At 33.3% G+C, this 26,000-nt stretch overlaps 3 protein-coding genes, 2 long non-coding RNA genes and 1 pseudogene across 18 annotated transcripts; 4 read left to right on the forward strand and 2 right to left on the reverse strand.

Moving 5' to 3' along the window:
- Positions 1-464: 464 nt before the first annotated feature.
- LOC104756266 (putative flavin-containing monooxygenase 1) lies at positions 465-3,021 on the reverse strand. The gene is made up of 5 exons (XM_087494012.1): positions 2,554-3,021; positions 1,932-2,172; positions 1,460-1,638; positions 1,022-1,371; positions 465-940 (listed from the first exon to the last, which is right to left on the reverse strand). Exons 1-5 carry the CDS (start codon positions 3,004-3,006, stop codon positions 577-579), a joined length of 1,587 nt encoding a protein of 528 aa, XP_087350138.1. The 5' UTR covers positions 3,007-3,021; the 3' UTR covers positions 465-576.
- On the forward strand, positions 735-1,844 carry LOC147923412 (uncharacterized). Of its 2 annotated transcripts, none has more exons than XR_015585894.1 (3): positions 735-872; positions 1,032-1,322; positions 1,415-1,844. It is a non-coding gene; the product is annotated as an uncharacterized LOC147923412 (long non-coding RNA). The 2 variants fall into 2 exon arrangements; XR_015585893.1 differs by having other exon boundaries at positions 1,427-1,844.
- A 9,300-nt stretch (positions 3,022-12,321) lies between the features above and the next one.
- On the reverse strand, positions 12,322-16,912 carry LOC104756267 (3-oxoacyl-[acyl-carrier-protein] synthase II, chloroplastic-like). 9 transcript variants are annotated; one of them, XM_087495983.1, is made up of 15 exons: positions 16,199-16,912; positions 15,896-16,095; positions 15,573-15,776; positions 15,284-15,394; positions 15,108-15,203; positions 14,962-15,007; positions 14,794-14,873; positions 14,503-14,706; positions 14,331-14,399; positions 14,009-14,093; positions 13,596-13,750; positions 13,388-13,468; positions 13,193-13,252; positions 12,944-13,117; positions 12,322-12,691 (listed from the first exon to the last, which is right to left on the reverse strand). In XM_087495983.1, the coding sequence occupies exons 1-8, from the start codon at positions 16,479-16,481 to the stop codon at positions 14,677-14,679; spliced, it is 1,050 nt and encodes a 349-aa protein (XP_087352109.1). In that variant the 5' UTR covers positions 16,482-16,912; the 3' UTR covers positions 12,322-12,691; positions 12,944-13,117; positions 13,193-13,252; positions 13,388-13,468; positions 13,596-13,750; positions 14,009-14,093; positions 14,331-14,399; positions 14,503-14,676. The 9 variants fall into 9 exon arrangements, with proteins under 9 accessions (XP_087352109.1, XP_087352112.1, XP_087352114.1 ...); XM_087495986.1 differs by having other exon boundaries at positions 15,116-15,203; positions 16,199-16,717; XM_087495988.1 differs by having other exon boundaries at positions 13,388-13,516; positions 15,116-15,203; positions 16,199-16,713.
- On the forward strand, positions 12,969-13,909 carry LOC147923413 (uncharacterized). The gene is made up of 2 exons (XR_015587156.1): positions 12,969-13,129; positions 13,259-13,909. It is a non-coding gene; the product is annotated as an uncharacterized LOC147923413 (long non-coding RNA).
- A 1,580-nt stretch (positions 16,913-18,492) lies between the features above and the next one.
- LOC104756271 (protein DA1) lies at positions 18,493-22,300 on the forward strand. Of its 4 annotated transcripts, none has more exons than XM_010478833.3 (11): positions 18,493-19,277; positions 19,532-19,746; positions 19,936-20,026; positions 20,117-20,345; positions 20,441-20,561; positions 20,659-20,742; positions 20,872-20,991; positions 21,097-21,309; positions 21,413-21,594; positions 21,685-21,743; positions 21,840-22,300. In XM_010478833.3, exons 2-11 carry the CDS (start codon positions 19,585-19,587, stop codon positions 22,145-22,147), a joined length of 1,569 nt encoding a protein of 522 aa, XP_010477135.1. In that variant the 5' UTR covers positions 18,493-19,277; positions 19,532-19,584; the 3' UTR covers positions 22,148-22,300. The 4 variants fall into 4 exon arrangements, with proteins under 4 accessions (XP_010477135.1, XP_010477134.1, XP_087351566.1 ...); XM_010478832.3 differs by having other exon boundaries at positions 18,548-19,277; positions 20,105-20,345; XM_087495440.1 differs by having other exon boundaries at positions 18,649-19,277; positions 20,105-20,345; positions 20,907-20,991.
- Positions 22,222-25,854, forward strand: LOC104756269 (putative pentatricopeptide repeat-containing protein At1g19290 pseudogene; annotated as a pseudogene). Its single transcript, XR_015586851.1, has 2 exons — positions 22,222-25,533; positions 25,650-25,854. The product of XR_015586851.1 is annotated as a putative pentatricopeptide repeat-containing protein At1g19290 pseudogene (transcript).
- The last annotated feature ends 146 nt before the right edge of the window (positions 25,855-26,000 follow it).

The raw sequence follows: 26,000 nt of genomic DNA on the forward strand, positions 1-26,000 counted from the left end.
TAGTGTTATTAGTTTGTGATTTGTAAAAAATCATTTAAAATCTTTAAAAAATTGGGTTATTGGATTCAGACTTTTATAAAGTCATTAAAAGTTTTGTGTTATTCAATTAAAACAAAAGAATCTAGGATTGTTAATGAGTTCAATTATTATGTTATTGGTTCGTGATTTTAGACACTTTCTTTACAAAATAAAGTCATGGAAAGTATCACAAAAATACAGGAATTGTTGGAAGACTTTACAAGATTTTAGAAAACTAATCAACAAAACTCTCTAGCAATCTTTAACAATCTTTCACTTATTCACTTTTAATGATTTTGTTGAACTTTTCAAAAATCTTCATAAATTAGAATCCAATACCACCCCCTAAAAGTGAATAAGTGAAAGATTGTTAAAAGCACAACTATTGGTCGCATTTATTCGGATTGTTATTATTATATAGATTTGTTTCTATTTATAAAATCTCATGAAACTTAAACACATATATTTTATTCCTTTATTCATTGACATTATATTATATATTATACATCCACACACAATTATTCATAAATAATTTCATTTCATAATACATTCATCAATTTAGTTTGAGGCATCTTCTTCTTCTTGATCGAGTCGGTAATCTTGAGAACCATAAGGACTAAAAGCTTCAAGGAGCAAATTGGATTTACGCCAAGGGTTGACTCCCATGTCGTTGCACAAATCATCGGCATGTTGGATGCTGAAAGTGGAAATGCAATGACGTTTGTAGAATCTGCTTGATCTTCTCGTCACTCCCATTTCCTTGAAGAATTGATCCAACATTTTCTCTTTGCTTGGTAATCTGAATTTCTCATCCACGAGCCGGCTTAGCCACATTGAACGTAGCTCTGATGTGTGTAAGTTCGAGTTGCTTTGGACGTATCCCACGAAACCCATGTTCGGTATCAATGGATGGATTGTTCCCCTGAAAGATATTTTTTAGTTTTTGTTACTCATATTATATGGTCAAAATTTCATGAGTATTTTTATGTGTATCAATATGTACCTGTATAAAGGCATGACACCGCATGGAAACTCAAGCCAAGTTCGAAAAGGTTCAGGAACGATGGCTTTGAGCTTCTTCTTGCCATCATAACCAGTCGCAAGTATCACGACATCAGCTTCTAGCGTAGTCCCATCATCAAACTCAATCCCATCATCATAAAAGCACCACTTTGAAGCTTTCCTAAACCGGATCATCCCTTTATCCGCTTCCTCAAAGAAGTTCTCCGGTACGATCGCCATTTGACAAGAAGCATAGTCTTCCTCGAAAGAATGGTCCGGTTTAAGACCATATTTCGCTAGAGGTAGCTTCCACATAACATATGCTTCGATGAATTTGGAAACCGCAGCACGCTGTTTTCACATATATGTTTTAAAAACTTATAAAATTTCATAGCACAATTTATAGAGAAGTATAAGAAGGGGTTTTAAGATCACTAACCAGAAGAGAGAAGAGGAGGCAAAAGAGAGTTCTAAGGAAACTTTGGTTAGGCCTATCATGGAGGAACTGAGAAGCTCTTGTTGAGTAGAACAAGAAGAATGGTAGTCCCCACACCCAATAATGTGGAAACACCCAATGTGTTGTTCTCACCACCATTGTGCATGCTTTTCCTCCTTCTCCTGCATAATTTTTAAAAAGTTTAATTAGTTATTGAAATCATATTATATGGTGATTGTAAACTAATGCGTTGTCCTCACCACCATTGTTTTATTGTTTGTGTCAAATAGTATATTAACGGTCTGGTCCAACCGAGAATAATTATTTATATATACTTAGCAAAGACGATTATTGCTATTATTTTTTATTTTATTTTGACTTGTGCCAATTGTTAGAGTGAAGCTAATTAAGTATTATTTAACAAAGACTTTTGTGGATCAAAGAGAACTTAAACGAATATATATCATGTACGTACCTTGATTAGCTAAAGCAGACTCTAAAGCCAAATCGATGGCGGATTTCTTGAAGCCGATGACAGCAACTTTTTTGCCATGGAGGAGACTAGAAGCTTCTTCTTTCCCTAACTTGCAGTAATCCATCGAATGCAACACCTTTCCTTTGAATATCTCCGGCCCTTTCATTGCCGGAAAAGCCGGTATTCTTGGAACGTCGCCGAATTTTCCGGTACACACTACCACGAACTCAAATGCATGCCACTGCGCTCGCACACATTAATAACAAAAACGTTATACAAAAAACTCACTAATAGACGTAAGTACTCAATCGAGTTAATGATGCATGCATGTAGTAGTTTCCAAAAACTATTTGGAAGTTCTATGCAATTTTTACATAAAAAATGTATTAATATTAGTAAGTAACACATATTTTAATTCATGTATATATTAAAAAAAAAAAAAAAAAAAAAAAGCAGTGTGATCTACTCATCTACATGACAGTTTGAGACCATGCATCAGCTTCAAATTTACCGAAATACAATCGTTAAAGAAACTATTTTGAATATATGCGAATGCACCATTAATGGTTTGAACGGCAACAAGTTGAAGCTGAAAACATGTAAAGAGAGTTATCAAACAGACCTGAATATCTCCAGAATCTCCGGTTTGAACGGCAACTTCCCACACTGGTTTTCCGGGCAACAAGTTGCCGTAAGCACCAAGGTCAACCATCTGAGGAGTTTCGCCGTCACCGGTGAACCTAACTTCGATGACCTTAGAGCCAAACTTCATGAACTTGAGAAGATCAAAATGCTTAGCATAAGATTCCAAGTAATCTAGTATCTCGACGTAAGATGGGAAAGTAGGGTCATCTCTATTGGGCCATGGAAAGTCAGAGAACTCGTAATCAACTCGAGCCGATTGTAACTTGGTCGTCTCGTAAGTGCAGCTCCTCCAAACACCTCCGACTGAATCCGAGGCTTCGAATACGGTCGGGTTGTGATGAGCTAAGTTCTTAGCAGCAGCTAAACCGCTCACACCGGCACCGATGATCGCTACTCTCGAAGAAGTAAGCTTATTGTAGTTAGAAGCCATTTGGAGAGATTTATGCTTGGGAGAGAGAGAGAGAGAGAGAGAGAAATAGTTTTGATGAAGAGTGTTTTGAGTTGTTTGTGAGTTTGCATGGGACATGTTTAATTTATATAGTGTTATTGGGTCGGGTCGGTTATTCTTGTGTCGGGTTGGGAATCGGTTTTGTCAGGGGGCACGTGCTTTTGAATATTAGTTAGTTTTGGAGGAGGCCGGGTTGAAATATCTAAGGTAATTTTTATTTTTATTTTTATTTTTATATTGCGTTGAGAAATTTGGTGGTTGTTGTGAGGAAATTTCTGCAAGCGTGCGTTGTGATTAAATTAATTTGCTCTTTGTATTTGCTTGTGTTGCACACAAAAAAAAAGTATTTGTTCGTGTTAAATTTCTAAGTACTTTCAAGAAGTCTAATGGAATATTTTCTCTTTTGTTAAAATAGTCTTTTAACTTAATAGTCTATAACTTGACTTTATTATATAATATAGGATTCTATTAAAAAAAACTCGATCATATATTCCGATCTGATTTCGTTTTCTATAAATATTTTCCTTTGTAAATATGACTCTCGATAAAACTTTTTTTTTACTATCATTTTTTCCCCTCAGTAACAAAATTTATATCTGTGTAGATTCATCAGATGACTTAATCTTATAAAGAATTGTTTATCAAGGAAGATTGTGTGTGTGTGTTTAATTACGAATAAGTAATTTGACCGGGCGCTCAGAAGGACTCAACATATTGTTTCTTCATTGGTAAAGAAAATGTTCTCCACGACTGAGTGAGGTAAAAACAAAGAGAACAACATAACATTTAGAACGTAAAATGATCTAAAATAAAAGTATTTGATAGAGTCCAACGAAGATAAGCTTATAGTGTGATTTCCGCACAAGAAGCTGGTCCGAATTGATGGTGAGCTGGCGATCCCTTAGTGTTCGATCAATAAGTCATCGGAGAGTAATTACAGAAGTTGATTGTCAAAAAAAAAAAAAAAAAATTACAGAAGTCTTTGTTCTGAGAAAATTCTTGCGTATCTTTCCTCATACCACATATACCGTAATTTGGAGGGTGATGATACTGTTTGGTTTTTAATGCTTTATACATACTTAATATGTTTGTTTTATGAAAAAGCATAAAAAAAAGTTCATAGTCATTTACTTAAATTAACCCTCTTTTGTTATCCACCTGAGTTGCATACTTATTCTCACAAGTCATGATACTGTCAGAATAAAAGAAACGTAAACCAACCGGCCCGAAAGACGTCAATGAGACAATGACGATATAAAAGATTTCAGTGTTACTGTTGCCGCCATATAATACAAGATCTTTAGTTTTAATCATCAACAAGAAAAACGAATAAAAAAAGAAAATTCTAATATCGCTCTATGAATTGTCTTTGGTCGATAGACTTTGTGAGTTTGTTTTCATTAATCACTAGGGTGCTTCCCCACGCAACGCGTGGGTTGTGGTGTAGTTGGCACTTTCTTGTTTTTTTGTCTTTTTCATTTTCTCTTTTGTATAATTTCGTTTTAATTAGGCAGATACGGGTTTTGCCGTCACTTTTATTTATATACTATATGTTTATACCATTTCGTTCAGATGTGTATAATTGTGGCGTTTATTTTTTATGAATTATGAAAATGTTGTTTCTTGTTTTTGACGATCCAATCTTATCATTGACTGATATTGTTTCCAATACATTTATTGTATTATAGATTTTCTAATTATCTGCTTATATAAACCCTTCATACGTTGATGTTGCAATAATAAGTTATTTTTCTAAAAGATCTTCCGTGTAAGTGATTATGTTTGTATGCCCATGTTTTGGTCTAATATCAACAAGAACGTTTCTGTTTTTCTTTAGTTGACTTTGAAACCAATATTGAGTTAAGCAAATAATGGGTCGAATTATGGTGTTAATAAGTAATATAAATTCTTATATATATATATTGTATATATGTGACTATAAATTTAGCTAACTAAAAAATTATGTAATATTTAAATACAATCTTGATCATATATATATATATATTTTTATTTGTGGGAGGAATGTATGAAATTATTGGATAGAAGTTATTTTTGAGTTAAATGAACTTTAATGTCTTTAAAGTGAGTTAAATATTAATAAATTTTTATATGTGTCTTGACTTTTTTTAAAAGGAATACCAAGTGTTTCTTTCCAAATTTGAAGTGATATAGTATTTTAGTTTTCTTATATGATTTTATGAACTTCAATGTAAAAGTTTTTCAAAGTAATAAGTACACTCACTGATTGAATTATAAAATTTGGAGAAATGTTTATTTCGTTTAATCATCTGCTCTTTTAAATAAATTAAATAAGTATGTTGTTATTCCTACAAATGGGACAACATATATTATATATTAACCATGGAGTTAAGCAATAGAAATGGAACTTGTGATTGCAAGACAAAATGCTTATATGTTACACATTGATCGTTTAAAAATGAATAGGAACATCTAATTCTCAAATAAAGTTGATTGTTTTGTTAAACCAACATATGTGAATTTAAATTTAACTATGCAAATTTAAAAAATAAATATGAATAGATTAGAAAGGCAAGAAATATAAAAGAAATATTTTTTTATATAAATAAAATAAAAATTGAAAACAATGTTAAATATATATATATAATACTTTCTACATTAAAATATAGAATCAAACTCTTACAAGTTATAACACACATATGAGATATAACAGCATTTGATATTGGTAGGAGAGGAGGAGAGAATGTTTACTATAAGATGGTAATCCAAATTAGATAATGGAGATGAATCTTTAAAAAATAGAACAATATAATATCTATATATATATATATATATAATACTTTCTAAATTAAAATATAGAATCAAACTCTTACAACACATATGAGATATAACAACATTTGATATTGGTGGGAGAGGAAGAGATAATGATTACTTATAAGATAATAATCCAAATTAGATAAAGGAGATAAATCTTTTAAAATAAGAACAATGTAAAATATATATCATGTAGTCTTTAAAATTAAAATTTAGCATTAACAATTTACAATGATATTTCATTTTTTTTTACAACCCATACAACAAAAATAAGAAATCAAAAATAACAGAAAAAAACGAAAAATGATTTGAGGTATTGTAGAAGAGAATGAGAGAATGTGAAAATGAGATAGTAAAAGAATGTCAATATGAGAGAATGATAGATTGATAGAATGCTTATTTATATGATAAGAAATGATTGAAGTTACATTTAGAACTATGGAGTTACAATAGTAATTTATTGTGTTTGAATAAAATTGAGTGGTAGAATATGATTAATGCATAATTTATTTTATTTTCAGTTATAATTTTATTTTAATGTGTGAGTTAAATGTATTGTGTTTATTGGATCTTAAATATTGATTAAAGCAATTAGAAAGCAAAAAAAAAATAAAAAAATTAGAAAATATTAAATGAAAATCAACCAATAAGGATAGACCAAAACCTTACTTTTATATATATGATATATTGCTTTAAACTTTGAAATGAGAAATATATTATAAACAATAATTTTACATGAGAAATATATTAATTTAGCCAACCAAAATATGAATATAAGTTTAGCCAACCAAAATAAATAAAAAATATTAAAATTTAACCAAAAATAATTTCTCTTGAAAGATAATAAGTTAGTAGGAGGAATGAATTAATGTACAATTATTGGATAGGAGTTACATTTGAGTTAAATAGAGTTACATGTCTTTAATTATAAATAAATATTTTAATTTTTTATAACCTAAAATAAAAGGAATATCAAGTGGCTGAATCAAAATTCACATGATTTGGTTGTTTGTTGATATAAACTCAACACTTACACATAATATTTCAAAATAAAAAATATTACTTTTGAAGTGACAAACTAAATTAGTTTTCTTATAAAATTATATGAATTCTTCAATCTCAATAATTTTTAAAATCCCAAGAATAACTTATATATTTTTGGTTTTCACTCATCAATTTAATATATAGTGCTAGATTTCATACTAATGGTTTCATCTTTAGAGAATTTAGTGAAATGATATTTTTAAAATTATATTTTATTTTTATATTTAAGTTCCAGTTGAATATGTTTTGTTTTTTGGATCATTTTTTATTTTGATTAAAGACACAAAAAAACCAATTGTTTAATTATGTTCTTTTTGTTTTCAACAACCTCAAATCATAAAAAATAAATATATATATTATATTGATCTCTGCAGATTTAACAATTGGATCACAAAACAAAATAGTCTTTATAAATGGATAAATGGATAATTATATTGATCTTTAAATATTATATTGATCTTTATAAATTATTAAAAATGATACATGAATATGTGAGATTACCAGAGACATAATAGATAATTACGTATGGATCATTTCAACTTTATGATCTTATTGTGTAGTGAATATTGTAAGGAAGTATGAAAATAATGACTTATAAGATGTTAATATAAAATAGAAAATGGAGATAAACATTTTTAAAGATTAAAATAAATATATAAGATATACATATCATACAAACTCTAAAACTAAGCTTTTACAATGATATTTGATTTGATTTTTTATAACCCATATAACAACAATAACAAAAAAAATACAAAACAAAACAAAACAAAACAAAAAAAGAGATTTGAGAGTAGTGGAAGAAGATGAGAGAATGAAAGAGTGATAGACTAAGAGAATAAGATAATGGGTATTTATAGGAAGAGAAATAATGAAAAATTACATTTAGAAAAATGAGAGTTACAATTCTAATTTATTGTTTTGTTTTAATACAATTGATTAATACAACTTAGTGGAGAAATAAAGTTAATGCATAATTTATAGGGAGAAGCTATAAAGATTTCAGTTTTATATTATGTGAGTTTAATGTGAAAATTAATTGTTTTAAATTTGTGTTTTAATATAATTTTATTTTTTATTAAAATTGCATTGCCAAGTGGACCAATAAAGAGAGACTGAAACTCTACTTTTATATATATGATTATTGGTCTACGCTTTAATCATAACACTTATTTTCTGTCTAGATCATGTGAGGCCTAACTACGTAGTTCACGCAAGTATACTGTCTCTAATCAGTATACTGTCTCTTTTCATGTCTCTAGACTACTAATCTTGGACTAAATCTTTATTCTTAAAATCTAATTACAATAACAATCAAGTTCTTAATTCTTAGGTACGTGTCCACGCAAGTTTTGAAAAAAGTCTCGCCTTATTTTTTTTTTACATCCTCTAGCCTTATTGTTTATATTTTGAGATTTTCACACATAAGCATAACTATGAATTGTATAACCACATTATAATACCTTTTGGTTAGAATCCCACAATACTTAAGTCATCATTTTTAACTGTATATATCTTGAGAAAACTGAGTCTAAATTCATTTATATTATGTGTTTTATTGGTAACATATACACGATCACGATGCGATAATAATTTTGTAAAATGGTATAAAACTCTTTTCTCTGCCTTTTTACTTCTTTTAATAATTTTGTAATCGTTTACCATTTTATCTTTTACCATTATTTTTACTCTTTTTATCATTATATATTAATGAAACCAATAAAATAAATTTGGTTCAGTTACCATTTTCAGACATGATAAGTTTATATTGGCTAAACACTAAACTATACTATAAATTTGATTAAGATGAAATTATTTGATGATAAAAAAAAAGAATAATGTGGATTATTTGTATCAAATATATATAGATGTCCATACATTATTGACGTACGTGCTTATGTAAATTTTTCTTTTTCTTTTCTTTCGAATTAATAAAATATATTGAATTTACATATATGTTTCTTTTCATACACGCATATTCAGACCAATTTTCTGCTTATTTATTTACTTATTTTTGTCATTTGCGATAGCTGTTAGTATTATTAGCAATTTAGCATGCATGTAGGAAGAAACAAAATACATTTGTCCTTATTTTCTGTTATATATGCTAAGTCAAGTGCGTAACATTATAAAAACATATATAATATTATATATCTAATCCATAGAGAATCATCACTAATCAGTTACAATAATAGCATGTTTAGGTATACACTGTATACACATAACTCATAACAGTATAGAATATTAATATGTGTACCGAGTAAACCAACAACTTTTAGTCCTGAACGTGGAGAATCTTCAAGTCAGACGTAAAAGCACAAAAAAATAAAAAAAATTAAGCTAAGTGACCAAGTCACAACTCACAAGTATACTTAATCAACTATATATATGGTCAATTATTCAGTATCAGAATTTTAGTAAGAAAACAATAAACTAGTCTCAAATTTTATAATTAATTATTCACGTAAAATTATTTTAATACAAATTATTTGGTTGATTAGCCGAGTCCAATTGGTTCCATACTCAAAGCACTTAAAATGAGTAATATCCAATAATGATGAGCATGATATATATATATATATATATATATAGAGATATATACTTGTTAGATATATATAGTACTTATATGTATATATAGTCATACATATATATGATATGATAAAATGGAAAAGAGGAGGAAGTAACAAAGAAAATGAGGAGTTTGAACTCAAATTAGAGGAGAGAAAGTTAGGAATATGGTTCGAGAAAATTATAAAGGGAGAGAGTGAATTCAATGTATCATTTTTATTGTTTGGTACGAATCAATTGTCTTACGATTGATATCTTAATTACTTTACTTCTTGTCTTTGTTACATGCGTATAAGTATATAACTGCAGGTCTATTTGGTGTGGTCCTAATTAATAAGTATCTTATATCTGCTTTTCAATATAAAAAAATGAAGAGACAAAGAAAGCGATATAAAATACCAAAGGTATACTAGTATAACTAGGTAATAATTGGTGCTGTTGCAGGTAGTGAAATTTTTGTTTGATTTATTACATTTGTAAATATATTTATTTAGAATAACATTTAAATTTATATTGGTTTGAATTCATCAAGTCTATGAAAATTTAAAATAATAATCGTTTCACCATAAATTTTAGATTGACATAATGACGGATTTGGATAAAATGTGGATCGAATTAGTGATCGTTAGATTTTTTTATCAAAATCTTGAACTATCATATCAGATAACGATAGCAAAAAACTAAAATTACATGAACCGGATAATTTAAATAAAATTGATAATCCGGTCAAATCTGTCCGCTAAGCCATCCCGTAACGGGTTTAAATATTTTGAGCCGCAAAATGTCTTTGCATCCGTTCCGCTTGAATTTGTGAGATCCGAGTGGGTTACACATGCATTCCAATAAATCATTTTCTAATATATAAAATATGTCTAAAGCTTAAAATTAATTAATATTAATAAAGTTATGTGATAAAGTTTTTAAGAATAACACATTTGTCTTTTTTTTTTTTTCAAAAACACAATAGCATATAGTTGAAAATAATAAATCTAAATGAGATTAAATAGCTAAATATATCTCGAACTCTCTCTGGCGGCGACACATCAGTTTTTTTTAAAATGTGCTTCTCTATTATTAATATATAGGGGATACAGCATGTTAATAATTTTACCTCCAGTAATTATAGTTTCAAAATTTCTCATTTTAATTAATAATTATGATACAGTGTTTGCCATTAACATATATAACAGTTTTTTTTTTGCAAGGCTATACATATTTTTTTTTATACATATATATTATATATACTTATATTAAACAAACATTTATTGTTTAAATTAATCATCTGTGTACGAATTTATATACTATTAAACTTTGAACAATACTTGGGTTCACCCCTAGGGCTGAACCTCTCCATTCACCCCCTTATAAAATAAGGAAATAAAATCTGTATATATTATTATAAAATTAAAAAATTTAAACCGCTCTTTAATAAACCCAAACTGACATATATAAAATCTAAACCCTAACCATTTCATTTGTGAACCCAAACCGATATATAATTTCGTTCTAATCGTGAAATCTAAACCCTAACATCTCATTTGTGAACCCAAACCGACATATAATTTTGTTCTACTTGTAAAATCTAAACCCTAACCATCTCATTTGTGAACCCAAACCGACATATAATTTCATTCGAATTGTAAAATCTAAACCCTAACCACCTTATTTGTAAACCCAAACCGACATATAATTTCGTTTTAGTTGTAAAATCTAAACCCTAACCACTTCATTTGTAAACCCAAACCGACATATAATTTTATTCAAATTTTAAAAATCTAAACCAATCCAATATTTAAATTTCCTTAATTAAAAGTATACAGAATTTGTTTCCTTAATTTGATTTGCTTTTGAATTTAATTTTAATTTATTTTTTAAATGAAATATTAGATAGAAAATTCTGATTGGCTCAAAGAGGGGGTGAATGGAGAAGTTCACCCCTACAGGTGAACCTAAGTATTATTCTTAAACTTTCACGCGGGTGTCCTTGTCTCTGTAGACATATACAATCTGCGAGCGTTTACTTGCTACTTGCTCCTTGCTAGTACAATCAACACTTCATTAATTAAGATCTTAAAGTAACAACTATATTAATTGATCAATAGTAGTTGATAAGTACATTGTCGTCAAAGTATGTTTAAAAGTATTTTTTTTTTTCTGTCTGCAACTAGCTAGAACATTGCATAATTAAAAACGGATCACTATGTGAAGATGCTTTTTTTTATAACATGATCAATCGATCACGTTAATCAAATATATATAGCTAACAACAAAATTTCATCTTTGGGAAACCAACCGTTGATTTTCTCTTATATTTTTCGTAGCACTTGAAAATCTTCATAACATTTGACTTCTACTAAAAATTATTAAAGTATATACATGAATGTGTGACTATTTCTGTTTTTGACCTAATAAATAAATAAAAGTTTTGTTGCCGTACGGAACTAAAAAGTTTTACAATAAAACATAGTTGAAACTTGGTTATCAGAGTCTATTTTGAAGGTTCTTGCTTTAGTTAGGTTTGTTGGGTCGGAACTTTGGATCAAAGCTATATGAGTATAAAGTTAGTAACATGATACAGCATTTAGCATATTCCTCAAGAGCCATCGAATTCCCAGAGTGGATATAAATTTGATCAACATCAAGGAACTGGATCATCTTAATTATAACTAAGAGACAGAGTTATATTACCTGTACAAAATTGCCAACCCTGCCTAAAAAGAATAATACATTACCAACATGTAACAAGAGGAATAATGCTAAGCATAGTTTTACGGGTATCAATGATGGGAAATGATTCAAATGATAGGCAGGCATAAGTGTTGAAATAATAATGGGCCTTTAGAATTAAAACTTGAGGCCCATTTCAAACTCAGTAAAATAAAAAGAGTCATAGAGAGATATGCAACTTCATTGATCATTTAAGAACAAATAGAAGACAGGTAAACAAGTACTAGTAGCTTAACTTGTTGAATGTTTGGTTAGAGCTCTCGTAAAAAAAGAACGTGGCTCAAAGATTTCAATACTACAAAACAAAATGTATCATACATAAAGAACAATTTGTTCAAGAGTCAAGACAAACCCAAACTCAGCAACCTCTGCTCGTTCTCCTCCTGTCATGTTCCCTTTTGGCGCAATCAGTCCCATTCCTAAGATCTTCTTCTTTATTGCCTGAAGAAACCTTTCCCAAACTCTTTGTGTAAAGCTAATCGAATCATGAGTCATAACACTACGAAAAATATGGGAAGCTCTTCTTGTACACACACTGCATCAAAACATGGCCAAAAACAATCAGTCATTTGCAGCCACTCGTATGTTACCGGTCCCTATAGTGGTTCAAGAAAAGTATTATAGATTCAGTTTCAGGCTGTGGAACGAATAGTCAAGGACTTATTTAATAATAAGGACTAAGGAGTAAACTATTCCAAAACAAATCTTAAGATTGCTTCAGTAATGGGCCAAGATAGCATTAAAGAAGGAGAAAAAAAATGAATGGAGGAGAAAAATTAAGATATACCTTACAGCAAGTTTTACAGATAAAAGTTGGAGTACACAGCATTGGACTTTTCGGCTTTCATTTGTAAGGAGCAAAAATGATGCTAGAGTTGTGGCCACCAAACCCGAAAGAATTTGACAAGGCTGCTTTAATATCCAGTCTTTCCTTCTTAAGACCGACCAGCAGCTTTGTATCCTGATCCATTTGGTAATGAAGTTGCGGTATTAAATGATCATTCCAGCAATGTCAAACTAAAACTTGTCTACATACCACTGCTTTGTCTGGATTCTCCAGGTTGACATTTGGGTGAACCCATCCTGTTTTTATTGCCTGTAGGGAAAGAAGGTCGCATACCATTATTGTTTTGTCCACTCAGCTTGTTAATTTATCCAAGGTGACTTGATTTTTTAGACAGCATTCCCTTTCTTGTAGATATACTAATGTATCTAGACTTGAAATCATTACCTGAATGGTTGCAACAGCCTCCACGGCTCCAGAAGCTCCCAGCAAGTGTCCGATCATAGATTTCGTCGAGTTTATCCTTAGCTGTCAGATTGTCAGAGGTCACGTAAGAAAACACAGGCATCAGCATATCTACAAGACAGGAAATACTGTCTCAAAAATCAAAATTTCCCCGGATAAATAAACAAGTTGACGAGAGAAACAAACATACCTCAGGATTTTGGCCAAAACAGTGAGCAAGGGCTTGGTACTCCTTAAGGTCTCCAGCTGGTGTAGATGTAGCATGAGCATTTATGTAATTTATGTCTTCCTTAGAAATCCCGGCATGAGCTAATGCTTTCTCAATACAGAGAATGACACCAGCACCTGCAGATATTAGATATCTCATTCAGTACAAAAATAAAGGGTAGATTAAAAAATCATTGGGAAGTAAAGCCTAGAATCATGCTCTCGAGCAACCAACGATGATATTTTCACATGCACATCCCTAGATCTTGGTTTATTATTTTTATTTTCTTTGGTTAATTCTATTGCTATAATTTTATAGACAAAGAAAAGCAAACAAAAGAAGAAAGTTGTGTGGATTAGTGAAAAAAGTTAGTTTAGAACACAAAGGGGATCTACCATCAGGATGTGGTTCGGTTATATGATATGCATCAGATGTGAAACTACCACCAAGGAACTCCGCGTAGATAGTTGCTCCTCTTTTCTGCAAAAGCATAGTTTTTTTATAGCCTCGCAATGAGTTTATTGAAAGCTTTGAAGACATTCTCATTTATGACAAGTAAACAAAGAGTTGGGACCATCAAGAAATTATACAAAGGGGTTGAACAACAGAGGTAACTCAACTTTAAAGAAAAAAAGGTGGCCAAAAAGTATGGTGCAAGAACAGCAATGATAAAAAGAGCTTTGTTTTTTGTATGCATATTTGAAATGAGAGACAAACCTTGGCATGCTCAAGTTCTTCTAAAAGTAGAACTCCAGCTCCCTCTCCCATGACGAAACCATCCCGATTCTGTTTAACAACCAATATCAGGTTTAATAGAAAAGTAAGAAAATCCTGAAAAAATATATCTTTCAATATCATTCTACACAAGAGTGAGATACACTGGACATACATGTCCGCAAATATTCTTAAGGGACAAGACAAGGAGAGTTAACACCCATGGTTGCCCGCATTAGTTTACAATGGGTATCATTGGTAGACCATTTCATGCATACCCTTCAAACATATGCTTAAATCAGAAGGCAGGTGGTGAACGACCATGCAGTCCGAGCCTATATGGGGTAGGCTAGGTTCCCACATTTTGAAGATCGACCATCTTTAGTAGTTAAGATATAAATGAACAATAAGAGATAATTCGTAGGACATTATAGAAAGAAAAAAAACGAAAATAGTGGAAAATTACACTATCCCAAGGACGTGAAGCTTTGGTGGGATCATCATTATTCTCTGAAAGAGCCCGACAGGCAACAAAACCTCCCAACCCTGCAATGGGACACAGAAGATAAGATTTGTATGGCACAAAGTTGGGAAACAAAGGGAAGCATATGATTACAAAGGAAAGAGTGTGCACCTATAGGAATAATAACTGAATCAGAACCACCACAGAGCATTACATCCTATAAGTTTAAGAGAAAAGAAAACCAAATGTCAAACACAAGTAGAGTCACGTAAACTCAACCATACTATCAAATTTCCTCGTTGTTCGAGGATACTTACAGCTTCACCTCTAATAATGTGGTTTGCCGCACTGAGAATACAGAAATTTCCAGTGGCACAAGCAGTTGAAATAGAGTAGTTTGGACCCATCCATCCCTAAAGTATTATAACAAAGAAGGTCAATACTTAGGTGCAGCCATTGCTAATTACAACATAATATCCAAAATTGATCAGACCAGATCTATGGCAAGCATAGCAGAACCCATGTTTGTCGTTGCAAAAGGCACACAGAAAGGATTCATCTTCTTGTAAGAGATTTTCAAAGCTTCAAGGGCATCGTAGAAGACCTGTATTCCAAAAACACAGTGGCAAATGCAACATTTAGAAACAGACTTATAAACAACAGTTTCTGAAAAACCATGATCAAAATAGAAAAACAACCTTCAATCAGCAGAGCTTCTGAACAACAACACTCAGTCCAAAATCTTTTATTAATGTTCAAAGCAAGGAATAAGGAGGGGCTACCTTCATGCCTCCCATTGCTGAGCCAATCAAAACTCCACATTTAGATTTGTCAAACTCTGCCATTACATCCTCAGTAACCCCACCATCAGCCAAGGCTTTCTTGCCAGCGGTTAGAAGATAGAGCATGAATTTGTCCATCCTTTTCGAAAGTTTTGGAGCAACCAATCCTTCTGTCGAAAAGGTTTTAATCTCTCCAGCAATTCTCTTGGCAAAGGCAATACAAAGAAAAGATACAATTAAAAAAACAAGCCTAGTAAAGAAAAGAAAAAAAGTACACAACTTGTAAAAAGAGCTCCTGATATATATAAAGAAAGAAAGCTTACAGTAGGAAATGCAGAACAGTCAAAATTCTCAATAGGGCTAATACCACTGATGCCTTGTAGCAAATTGTCATAAAAGGTATGTGGGTCATGACCTAATGGTGTTTCAACTCCCATTCCTGTCACAACAACGCGTCGTGACTCCAAAGGAGGTTTCTTTTTAACGATTGCTTCCTTCTCCTCCATCTCTAGAGTGACTTGCCCTGTGGTGTAAAGCCAACCAAATCAACACTCTATTCACTCACGTATAGATGAACCAAAGACTGGAAATGGAAACAAATACACAAGTGATTGAATTTGGTATACCAAAGCTAGAAGCTTGATTCAATCTCCTCTGCTTTCGATTGAAGTGAGTGTTGTTATTCGATTCGAAGAAGAGGGAAGACAAGGCATTGTTGTTACAGTTACTCACAAGACCGGCGGATCCATTTGTATAAGAAGAAGAGCATTTGGATTTTGTAAGCAGTGTACTCCGGCGGCTAGTCTTAGTGTCGGATTGAAGCAGACGGTCTCCGCCGGTGGACATGCAAGCCCCCACTAGCCAATCGCATAACGGAGATGCGTAACATGAAGACGCACCCGCCACCATGGCCAGCGGAGAGGAGACGATTAGAGAACAAATATTAATGTGTGATTTGTAAGGCTGAGAATCTAGCACGAAAATAGATGGATTCTGGAGGTGGAGGTGATGATGAGTCACGGATCTCTCTCTCTCCTCTCTCACACTTACTCACTCATGGATGCGTGAATTTTGTGCGTGGAGACGCCAAGAGAACAACAGAGAAGCCAGAGAGTGAGAGAGAGAAAACAAAAAAAATGTTAATTTTATATAACGAACGACCGGAACTATATATATTTTTTTTTTACATCAAAATAATTTATAATTTATTCTATTTTGAAGTACAGATTTTCAATAAATTAAAATTGTTTTCAATAAATTAAAGTTATTTTGTACATCTCTTAATATATTAAAAGTAGTACTAATCAAATCCGATTTATTAGTCTCACCTCGGTTTAATCGAAGGAAGAGACAGTAGAGTCCTATTTTTATAAATTAAAGAATGATGGTGGACAGTTGGTGACTTGAGGGTTTGAATAGTGACACTGGTCGAGACGCCCAAATCCATCAGCGGTTTAAACTGTCGCAAAAATAAGATGGACAACACACCGTTGTGTACTAAACAAAGATAGTTCGCAGTTGGTCTGTAGTTGTTTTATTTCTGTATATTTTGGACTGCACCACTGCGAACTAAATTTATGAATGGTAAATAAAAAGCGGTTTAATCCGTTGACGTATTTGGCTGTCTTGACTGCTGTCACCATTCACACCCATTAAATACAGTCTGCAGCAGTGCAGTCTAAAAATAATAGAAAAAAACCGTTGTGTACCAACTGCGAACCATTTTTATATACAAATAGAGTTGGTATGCAGCGGTTTGTTGTCCGTCCTATTTTTTGGGCAGATTAAACTGCTGACGGATTTATCCATCCTGACCGCTGTCACCATTCAAACCATTGGTGGTTTATGGACACCGGTCTTGTTATTATTGAATGGGTATGTTTGTTTCTCTATTTTGAGTGTCAAATTCAAACCAGATGTTTTGTAATGAATGTGTTCAAGTAGTACGCATTCCTTGTTAATTGCATGGTAAGAATAGAAGAAAAAAAAAACATAAAGTATAGATAGAGGCTTAAAGTTCTAAAGAGCTAGTACAGTAGTACTCTGGACAGTTGGTGAGTTGGTGGTTTATGGACACCGGTCTAGTTATTATTGAATGAGTATATTTGTTTCTCTATTTTGAGTGTCAAACCAGATGTTTTGTAATGAATGTGTTACATATGTATGGGCTTATAAAGCCAATAAATAATAATGGGCCTATGAAAGCCCCATATAAAGTATCGCTATCCGTAGTCACCGTAACTTCCGCGAGTGTATAAAGACGCAAACCGTGACGTACCAAAATCACCGGATTACTAATTGTTTAATCACATTGATTGACATCTACAGTAGTTATAAACTTATAATTTATTAATTCATGAAATGTAACATCGTTTATCGTACTCGTACGTGTATATTACTAGACTACGTTAGATATAATTAATTAAATACTACACAAATATGGTAACATGATTGAACTTTTACTTTTACAAAAAAAAATTAAATTTTGCCTTTTCAGTTTCTTTTACTCCAATACTAACTTCCTTTCCATTTTAAAGTTTTCTTTTTATAAATATAAAATTCCTTAAGTTGGCTCGTAATACGCTTTTTTTGGTAAAATAGAACCACGCCTCACCAACTTTTTTCCTAATGTTTTCTTCAACTTTTTTTTTTTCCCTTTGTTGTCACCTTTTTGATATGGAATATAAGTAAATAAACATCACTAACTCATTAAATATGTGATTTATCTTTCCATTATCTTTTTCTTTTCCTTTTATTCTACTGACATTTTTTTTCAATTTTCTGATTTATCTTTCCTTTTTTTCCTAGCTTTCTGCGTTAAATAATGTGTTAACCAAAACATATTATTAGTACTACTAATGTTTTAGAACCTTGAACATCCGGATAAAATGCGTTACGACTTGTATAAATGATTTGGTTTAAGGCTTCAAGCAATAAATAAACTATATTAAATACTACTAAATATCTAGATATTTGCGTAAAATGCAAAAATTTGATAGAAACACACAAACTTGACTTTTTTTAAAAAAAATTATTACAGTATTATTTGTCTTTCCATATCTCTCTAATTATTATTATTTTCGGACAAGCGTCGTGAACGTTTTTTGTTTTTTGTTTGGTTCCTGTAAGAAGACGACGAGCTCAACGACCAAAAACTTCCGACGCGGAGACTTTTTTATTTTTATTTTAATTAATTGCTCATCTGGATCTTCGTGTTCCAAAAATCTCAAATACAAGTCTTCCTCTTCTTCTTCGTGATCCTGATGAAATAAAAATCCGATTTTTATTAAATTTTTTGGATGTGTGAGTGCACCAAATATTTTGACTTTGAAATTAGCGTAGAATTGAATTGAAAGCACATTCTGGGTTTATTCGACTTAGACATTGATTTTGTCAAAGTTACCTTCTTTCTCTCTAATCTCTATATATTATCTTTTTTTAAAAAGTTTAAATTCCTTTTTTTATTTTGGTTTCCTTTTCTTCTTTAGTCTTTTCTTTTCTTCTTCTACCCACATGTTGTAGATTCTCCCCCAAATTTTGAAGAAAAGGAAAAGTAAAGAGTCCATTTTTTTTAGATTCTTTTGCTGTTCCAGTTTCTTTGTTTAAGATCATTTCGTATCAATTAGCCCAGAGAGACCTTAAATTTTGGATTTTTTTTTATTTGGGGGTTGCTTGTAGCTCTTTGGGATCCAGGCTTTTCTCAAGGTACGTCCTATAGCTTCTTTTCAGCTGAAATTATTTGATTATTCCATGTTTGGGTTTTTTGTTATTTCAAATTTCGTTTTGAGCTTTCATAGTTGCAGGTTATTTAGGGTTTTAATCATTGTTGGTAGATTCAAAAATATTGCTGTTCTGTGGCGTTTGATGTTTAGAAATCAAGCTAGTTAAAGCAACTTTGTTTTGGGTTTTTGTCTGAATTAGTTTTGCTGAATCAGAAGATTTCGACTATTTTTTTGCAGGTGTGAAAGAACCTCCTGCATTGTCTATGAGCAGATAGTTTGTTAAGCAAAAGATGGGCTGGTTTAACAAGATCTTCAAAGGCTCTAACCAAAGGTTCCGGGTTGGGAATGACCACTATTATGGGAATTATCCTAATGCTTCACATGATGAGCCTAGTGCTGATACAGATAATGATCATGATGAATCTCATACACAGGAACCATCTACATCTGAGGTTTGTATGATGCTGATAGATGGTTACTGTTTTTTTTTCCATTATCGTTTACTTGTGTTTTGAAATTTTCTGGCTTTGGAGATCTTGAAGTAGTGAAAAAAACACACACACAGTTGATGGTTTCTTGGATTATACATAGCTCTGGTGTGTACTGTTATTTCAGATTCTGTGTTTGTTTTTTATTTCTAGGATACATCTAATGACCAGGAAAATGAAGCAATAGAACGTGCAATTGCATTGTCTCTTTTAGAAGAGAATCAAGAACAGACAAGTCTAAGCGGTGAGTACTTTAGCCAAACAGAAATATGAAGACTTAACTTTGTTATCAGATTTGGTCTGCTAATTTTTTTTTAAAAAGTAATGGACACAGGGAAATACCCGACGGTGGATGAAGATGAGCAACTTGCTAGAGCCTTACATGAAAGTATGGTAGTTGGGAATTCACCGCATTACAAAAATGGGAATACATATGATATTGGGAATGCATATGGGAATGGAGATTTATATGGGAATGGGCATATGTATGGAGGAGGAGCAAATGTATATGCAAATGGAGATATTTATTATCCAAGACCTATTACTTTTCAAACGGATTTCAGGTAGTAAAATAGCCAACCATTATAAGCTGGCCTAATTTGGTGATCAGTTAATGTCTGTCCAGCCAAAATAACTTGTCAACAACTTGTCTGCATAGGATTTGTGCTGGCTGCAATATGGAGATTGGTCATGGAAGATTTCTGAATTGCCTTAATTCACTATGGCATCCAGAATGTTTTCGATGTTACGGCTGCAGTCAGCCAATTTCTGAGTATGAGGTGAAACCAAGCTCTTCCATATTCTCGTAATTTGTTTTCCTGCTGTACTTAAACCTTTAGATTTTATACGTAACGTGTTTCCCTTTTTTTCTTATAGTTTTCTACATCAGGGAACTACCCTTTTCACAAGGCTTGTTACAGGGAGAGATATCATCCAAAATGTGATGTCTGCAGCCACTTTGTATGTAAATCTCTTGTCTTTTCTTTCATTAAAGCCCATATACATATAATGTGTTGTGTTTTTTTTTTCCGGATCTTGCACTTATCATCTGTTGCTTTCTTTTTCCCAATTGTAAATTTTTTTGAACAGATTCCAACAAATCATGCTGGTCTTATTGAATATAGGGCACATCCTTTTTGGGTTCAGAAGTATTGCCCTTCTCACGAACACGATGCAACCCCAAGATGTTGCAGTTGTGAAAGAATGGAGGTGGATTCTCTTCTCCCCTGAAATGTCCCCAATTATACATTTTGAACTCAAAAAAGTCAAAACATGTTGTGGCCGGAAATTGACAAACGTAGCTTTATTTTGTAGCCACGGAATACGAGATATGTTGAACTTAACGATGGACGGAAACTTTGCTTAGAGTGTTTGGACTCAGCGGTCATGGACACCATACAATGCCAACCTCTGTACTTGCAAATACAAGAATTCTATGAAGGACTTAACATGAAGGTAGAGCAAGAAGTTCCACTCCTCTTGGTTGAAAGGCAAGCACTTAACGAAGCCAGAGAAGGTGAAAAGAATGTGAGTAAAGAAAACACCTCTCCAAATACTAAGCTTATACTTGTATTCATCATCACAGTCTGCTTTTTCTAAAAATACTTTACCATTTCATTGTGCTTCTTAGGGTCACTATCACATGCCAGAAACAAGAGGACTCTGCCTGTCAGAAGAACAAACTGTTAGTACTGTAAGAAAACGATCAAAGCATGGCACAGGAAATTGGGCTGGGAATATGGTTACAGAGCCTTACAAGTTAACACGGCAATGCGAAGTTACTGCCATTCTCATCTTATTCGGGCTCCCTAGGTAAGACACTCTTTTTGCTCCCACTGGACTGGATTAATCTGATGGCACGGTCCATACACTGACCTGACAGTTTTACTGAATTTTGTATAGGTTACTCACTGGCTCGATTTTAGCTCATGAGATGATGCACGCATGGATGCGGCTCAAAGGTGAGTCTCTTACTCTTTAACTTCTTAGTTTACTGCTCCTTTCCCTCGTTACACATTGCTGAATTTTATGTTTGCGCAACTATGTTTGTGAAAAAGGATTCCGAACACTGAGCCAAGATGTTGAAGAAGGTATATGTCAAGTGATGGCTCATAAGTGGTTAGAAGCTGAGTTAGCTGGTGGTTCAAGTAACAGCAATGCTGCATCATCATCCTCATCCTCATCATCTAAGGGACCGAGGTCTCAGTACGAAAGGAAACTTGGTGAATTTTTCAAGCACCAGATAGAGTCTGATGCTTCTCCGGTTTACGGAGACGGGTTCAGGGCTGGACGGTTAGCTGTTCACAAGTACGGTTTACGAAAAACACTTGAGCATATACAGATGACCGGTAGATTCCCGGTTTAAAAAAATTCAAAATAGACAAAGTCTTTTGCTTTTGATTGGGTTTTTATTTATAGGATCCTCTCAACCATATTCTTATCTGTAATCTCATTCCATGATTCGTTTGTATTCAATTATTCATCCATCAGAATCAGATTCAGAGTTTTCTTTGTCAAATTGCTCTCAAGTTCATAACCGAACCAATGCCCTACAATACAAATCGAACCGAAACCAGATAAACAAAACCAAGTACCAATTTAAAGGTTTCTCCTTTACACTCTCACTCTTGCTCGCCGACGTATCGTCGTCAATCGTCGACGAACTGTAACACTAAAAAGGCTAAAACCTCCGTAGACGCATATTCCTAAGACCGGAACTTTAAGGTTACAAGATCAATGGGTTCCAAGATTAATCAACCGATAACGAAAATTTCATAAATGCTCCGAAGGTCTCCGGCACGCGTTGTTGTTGCCTATCAGTTGCTTCAACTTATCTATACTCGTAGATTCTCCTCCGAAGCCTCGAGAAACTTTCGCCGCCGGCTTCGAGGAGGAAACGGGCCAATTCGACCCGAATTACTCGACCGGGTCTCACGTCTGCTCGTGCTCGGCAGGTACGATGCTTTACATGATCTCTCTCTCGATTTCTCTGATGTACTTCTCAACTCCCTCCTCCGTAGATTGAGACTTAACCCAGAGGCATGTCTCGAGATTTTCAATTTAGCTTCAAAACAGCAAAAGTTTCGCCCTGATTACAAGTCTTATTGTAAAATGGTTCACATATTGTCTAGAGCTAGATTGTACGATCTGACGAAATCGTATATACGTGAAATGGTTGGTCTTAATCACTCGGGGTTCGTTGTCTGGGCTGAGCTTGTGCGAGTCTTTAAGGAGTTTTCGTTCTCTCCTACAGTCTTTGACATGATACTCAAAGTTTATGCTGAGAAGGGTATGGTTAAGAACGCTTTACATGTGTTTGACAACATGGGAGGCTATGGAAGAGTCCCTAGTTTGCTTTCTTGTAACAGCCTGTTGAGCAATTTGGTCAAGAAAGGTGAAAATTTTGTGGCTTTACATGTTTATGATCAGATGATTAGCTTTGGGGTTTCTCCGGATGTGTTTACTTGCAGTATTGTTGTGAATGCTTACTGTAGAAGTGGGAAAGTTGATAAAGCCATGGAATTTGCTAAACGGATGGAGATTTCATTTGGTTTGGAGCTGAATGTGGTAACTTATAATAGTTTGATTAATGGGTATGCTATGATCGGAGATGTTGAGGGAATGACAAGAGTGTTGAGTTTGATGTCTGAGAGTGGGGTTTCTAGGAACGTTGTTACGTATACTTCGTTGATCAAGGGTTATTGTAAAAAGGGGTTGATGGAAGAAGCAGAACAGGTGTTTGAATCGGTAAAGGCAAAGAAACTTGTTGCAGATCAGCATATGTACGGTGTGTTGATAGATGGATATTGTCGTAATGGTCAAATCCGTGATGCTGTTAGGGTTCATGGTGATATGATGGAGATGGGATTACGAACAAATACAACCATTTGTAACTCCTTGATCAATGGGTATTGCAAATCTGGTCAATTACTCGAAGCAGAACAAATATTTATGCGGATGAACGAGTGGAGCTTGAAACCAGATCATCATACGTACAATGCCCTTGTGGACGGATACTGCAGGGCTGGTCATGTTGACGAGGCTTTAAAGCTTTGTGATCGAATGTGTGGAAAAGAAGTTGTACCAACAGTTATGACTTACAATATTCTTCTTAAAGGTTATAGTCGGGTTGGTGCTTTTCATGATGTTTTGAGCCTTTGGAAGATGATGCTAAAACGAGGCGTAATCGTTGATGAGATTAGCTGTAGCACTCTACTCGAAGCATTGTTCAAGCTTGGAAATTTTGATGAAGCTATGAAGCTGTGGGAGAACGTCTTAGCAAGAGGTCTATTGACAGATACGGTAACTTTGAACGTAATGATCAGTGGGCTATGTAAAATGGAGAAGGTCAATAAAGCCAAAGAGATTTTAGATAATGTGAACAAGTTCAGATGTAAGCCAGATGTGCAAACATATCAGGCGTTGAGTCACGGGTATTATAAAGTTGGAAACTTGAAAGAAGCTTTTGAGGTTAAAGATTCTATGGAAAGGAAAGGAATCCTCCCCACCATAGAATTGTATAACACTCTGATATCTGGTGCTTTCAAGTATAGACACTTGAATAAAGTAGCAGATCTTGTGATCGAGCTACGCGCAAGAGGATTAACTCCTACTGTTGCTACATATGGGGCTCTTATTACCGGCTGGTGCAATATTGGAATGATGGATAAAGCCTACGCTACGTGTTTTGAGATGATAGAGAAAGGAATTGCCTTAAATGTGAATATTTGCAGCAAGATTGCAAACAGTTTGTTTCGGCTTAATAAGATCGACGAGGCTTGTTTGCTATTGCAGAAGATTGTGGATTTTGATCTGCTTCTTCCTGGTTACCAGAGCTTGAAACAGTTTCTTGAGCCCAATGCTATTGCGTGTCCTAAAACACAAAAAATCGCTGATTCTCTCGAGGATAGTACTCCTAAGAAACTCTTAGCTCCCAATAATATTGTTTACAATGTTGCTCTCTCAGGTCTCTGTAAAGCTGGGAAACTCAAGGATGCTCGAAAGCTCTTCTCGGATCTACTATTGAGTGATGGGTTTATTCCAGATGGATACACATACACGATCCTCATTCACGGATGTGCTATTGATGGTAATATAAATGAAGCCTTTAGCCTGAGGGATGAGATGTCTCTAAAAGGTATTATCCCTAACATTGTTACATACAACGCCTTGATAAAAGGCTTGTGCAAGTTGGGGAATGTAGATCGTGCTCAGAGGCTTTTACGTAAGCTTCCACAGAAGGGCATAACTCCTAATGCTATTACCTATAATACATTGATTGATGGACTGATTAAAAGTGGTGATGTTGCTGAAGCTATGCGTTTAAAAGAAAAAATGATTGAGAAAGGCTTGATGAGACGATCCTCTAATCAAGAGGATGTTGAAACATCAAAAGTGGTTTTTGATCCGTATGAGCCTTATGATGTTAGGACAGTTTCTGAAGCAGTAATATGATGACGAATAATGCTTACCTCTTGTAAATCTCTTTGAAACATCACTTCAGAGGTTTTGATGTTCCTATGAGTGATGGATGGGTAACAGGAATGGAGACTACTAACAAAAAGAGTATCCTCCATTGATGTTGGGATATGATTGTATACTAAACGAAAACAATGTATTGTCTCGAGATCATTTGAGATTGTGATCCTTCTGCCAAAAAATCCATCACTTGGATTGAAATTTATCGGCCTTTTTCGTTATCAAGATATGAGACATCACATTCATGGAGCCTGAAGTTAAGAGCGGCTTAAGGTATGCACGCGTTACACTTGTTCAAGAATCTTTTTAGTTGAATCATGTTCTTTCTATGACAAGCTTTAGTTTTTAGGATATGAAACAAAACTGAGAATATTGGTTGTCTTTGTCAGGTGTTAGAAGGCCAAACGATCGGATGATATCAGTCACTGGTCTTGGATAAGCTGATTAACAGATCAGACCAGTAAGCTCTCCATATCATGGTTGTTCTTGTTCCTTACTGAGCGAGATAAGACTCTGATCATATATATATATGTACCATATGATGTTTTAATGTAATAAATGTGATTGATTAATAAGTACGTTGCTTCAGACCAACTCAAACCTAGTGACTGAATTGACGAGCCACCTCTCTTTCTTAATTAGAATGTGAACAACTTACAAACCTACCTTTGATTGTATTTTTGATCTGCCGAACCGGAGAGCTTTATTCCAGTCCGGTTTGGTTTGATTTTATTTTGAAA

The sequence above is a fragment of the Camelina sativa genome, chromosome 17 (assembly GCF_030686135.1).
Source record: "Camelina sativa cultivar CO46 ecotype springtype chromosome 17, ASM3068613v1".
Lineage (NCBI taxonomy): Eukaryota > Viridiplantae > Streptophyta > Magnoliopsida > Brassicales > Brassicaceae > Camelina > Camelina sativa.

Coding starts and splice junctions, on each gene's coding strand:
- LOC104756266 (XM_087494012.1), bottom strand. CDS start 3,006: ATGGCTTCTAACTACAATAAGCTTACTTCTTCGAGAGTAGCGATCATC. Junction 2,173..2,553: donor GAGATTCTGGAGATATTCAG/GTCTGTTTGATA, acceptor GTGCGAGCGCAG/TGGCATGCATTTGAGTTCGT. Junction 1,639..1,931: donor GTCTGCTTTAGCTAATCAAG/GTACGTACATGA, acceptor AAAATTATGCAG/GAGAAGGAGGAAAAGCATGC.
- LOC104756267 (XM_010478829.2), bottom strand. CDS start 16,481: ATGGTGGCGGGTGCGTCTTCATGTTACGCATCTCCGTTATGCGATTGG. Junction 15,204..15,283: donor CTATGCTTGCCATAGATCTG/GTCTGATCAATT, acceptor ATAATACTTTAG/GGATGGATGGGTCCAAACTA. Junction 13,469..13,595: donor GTTTTGGCCAAAATCCTGAG/GTATGTTTGTTT, acceptor ACAATCTGACAG/CTAAGGATAAACTCGACGAA.
- LOC104756271 (XM_010478832.3), top strand. CDS start 19,585: ATGGGCTGGTTTAACAAGATCTTCAAAGGCTCTAACCAAAGGTTCCGG. Junction 20,562..20,658: donor AGCCAATTTCTGAGTATGAG/GTGAAACCAAGC, acceptor TTTTTCTTATAG/TTTTCTACATCAGGGAACTA. Junction 21,744..21,839: donor CGCATGGATGCGGCTCAAAG/GTGAGTCTCTTA, acceptor TTTGTGAAAAAG/GATTCCGAACACTGAGCCAA.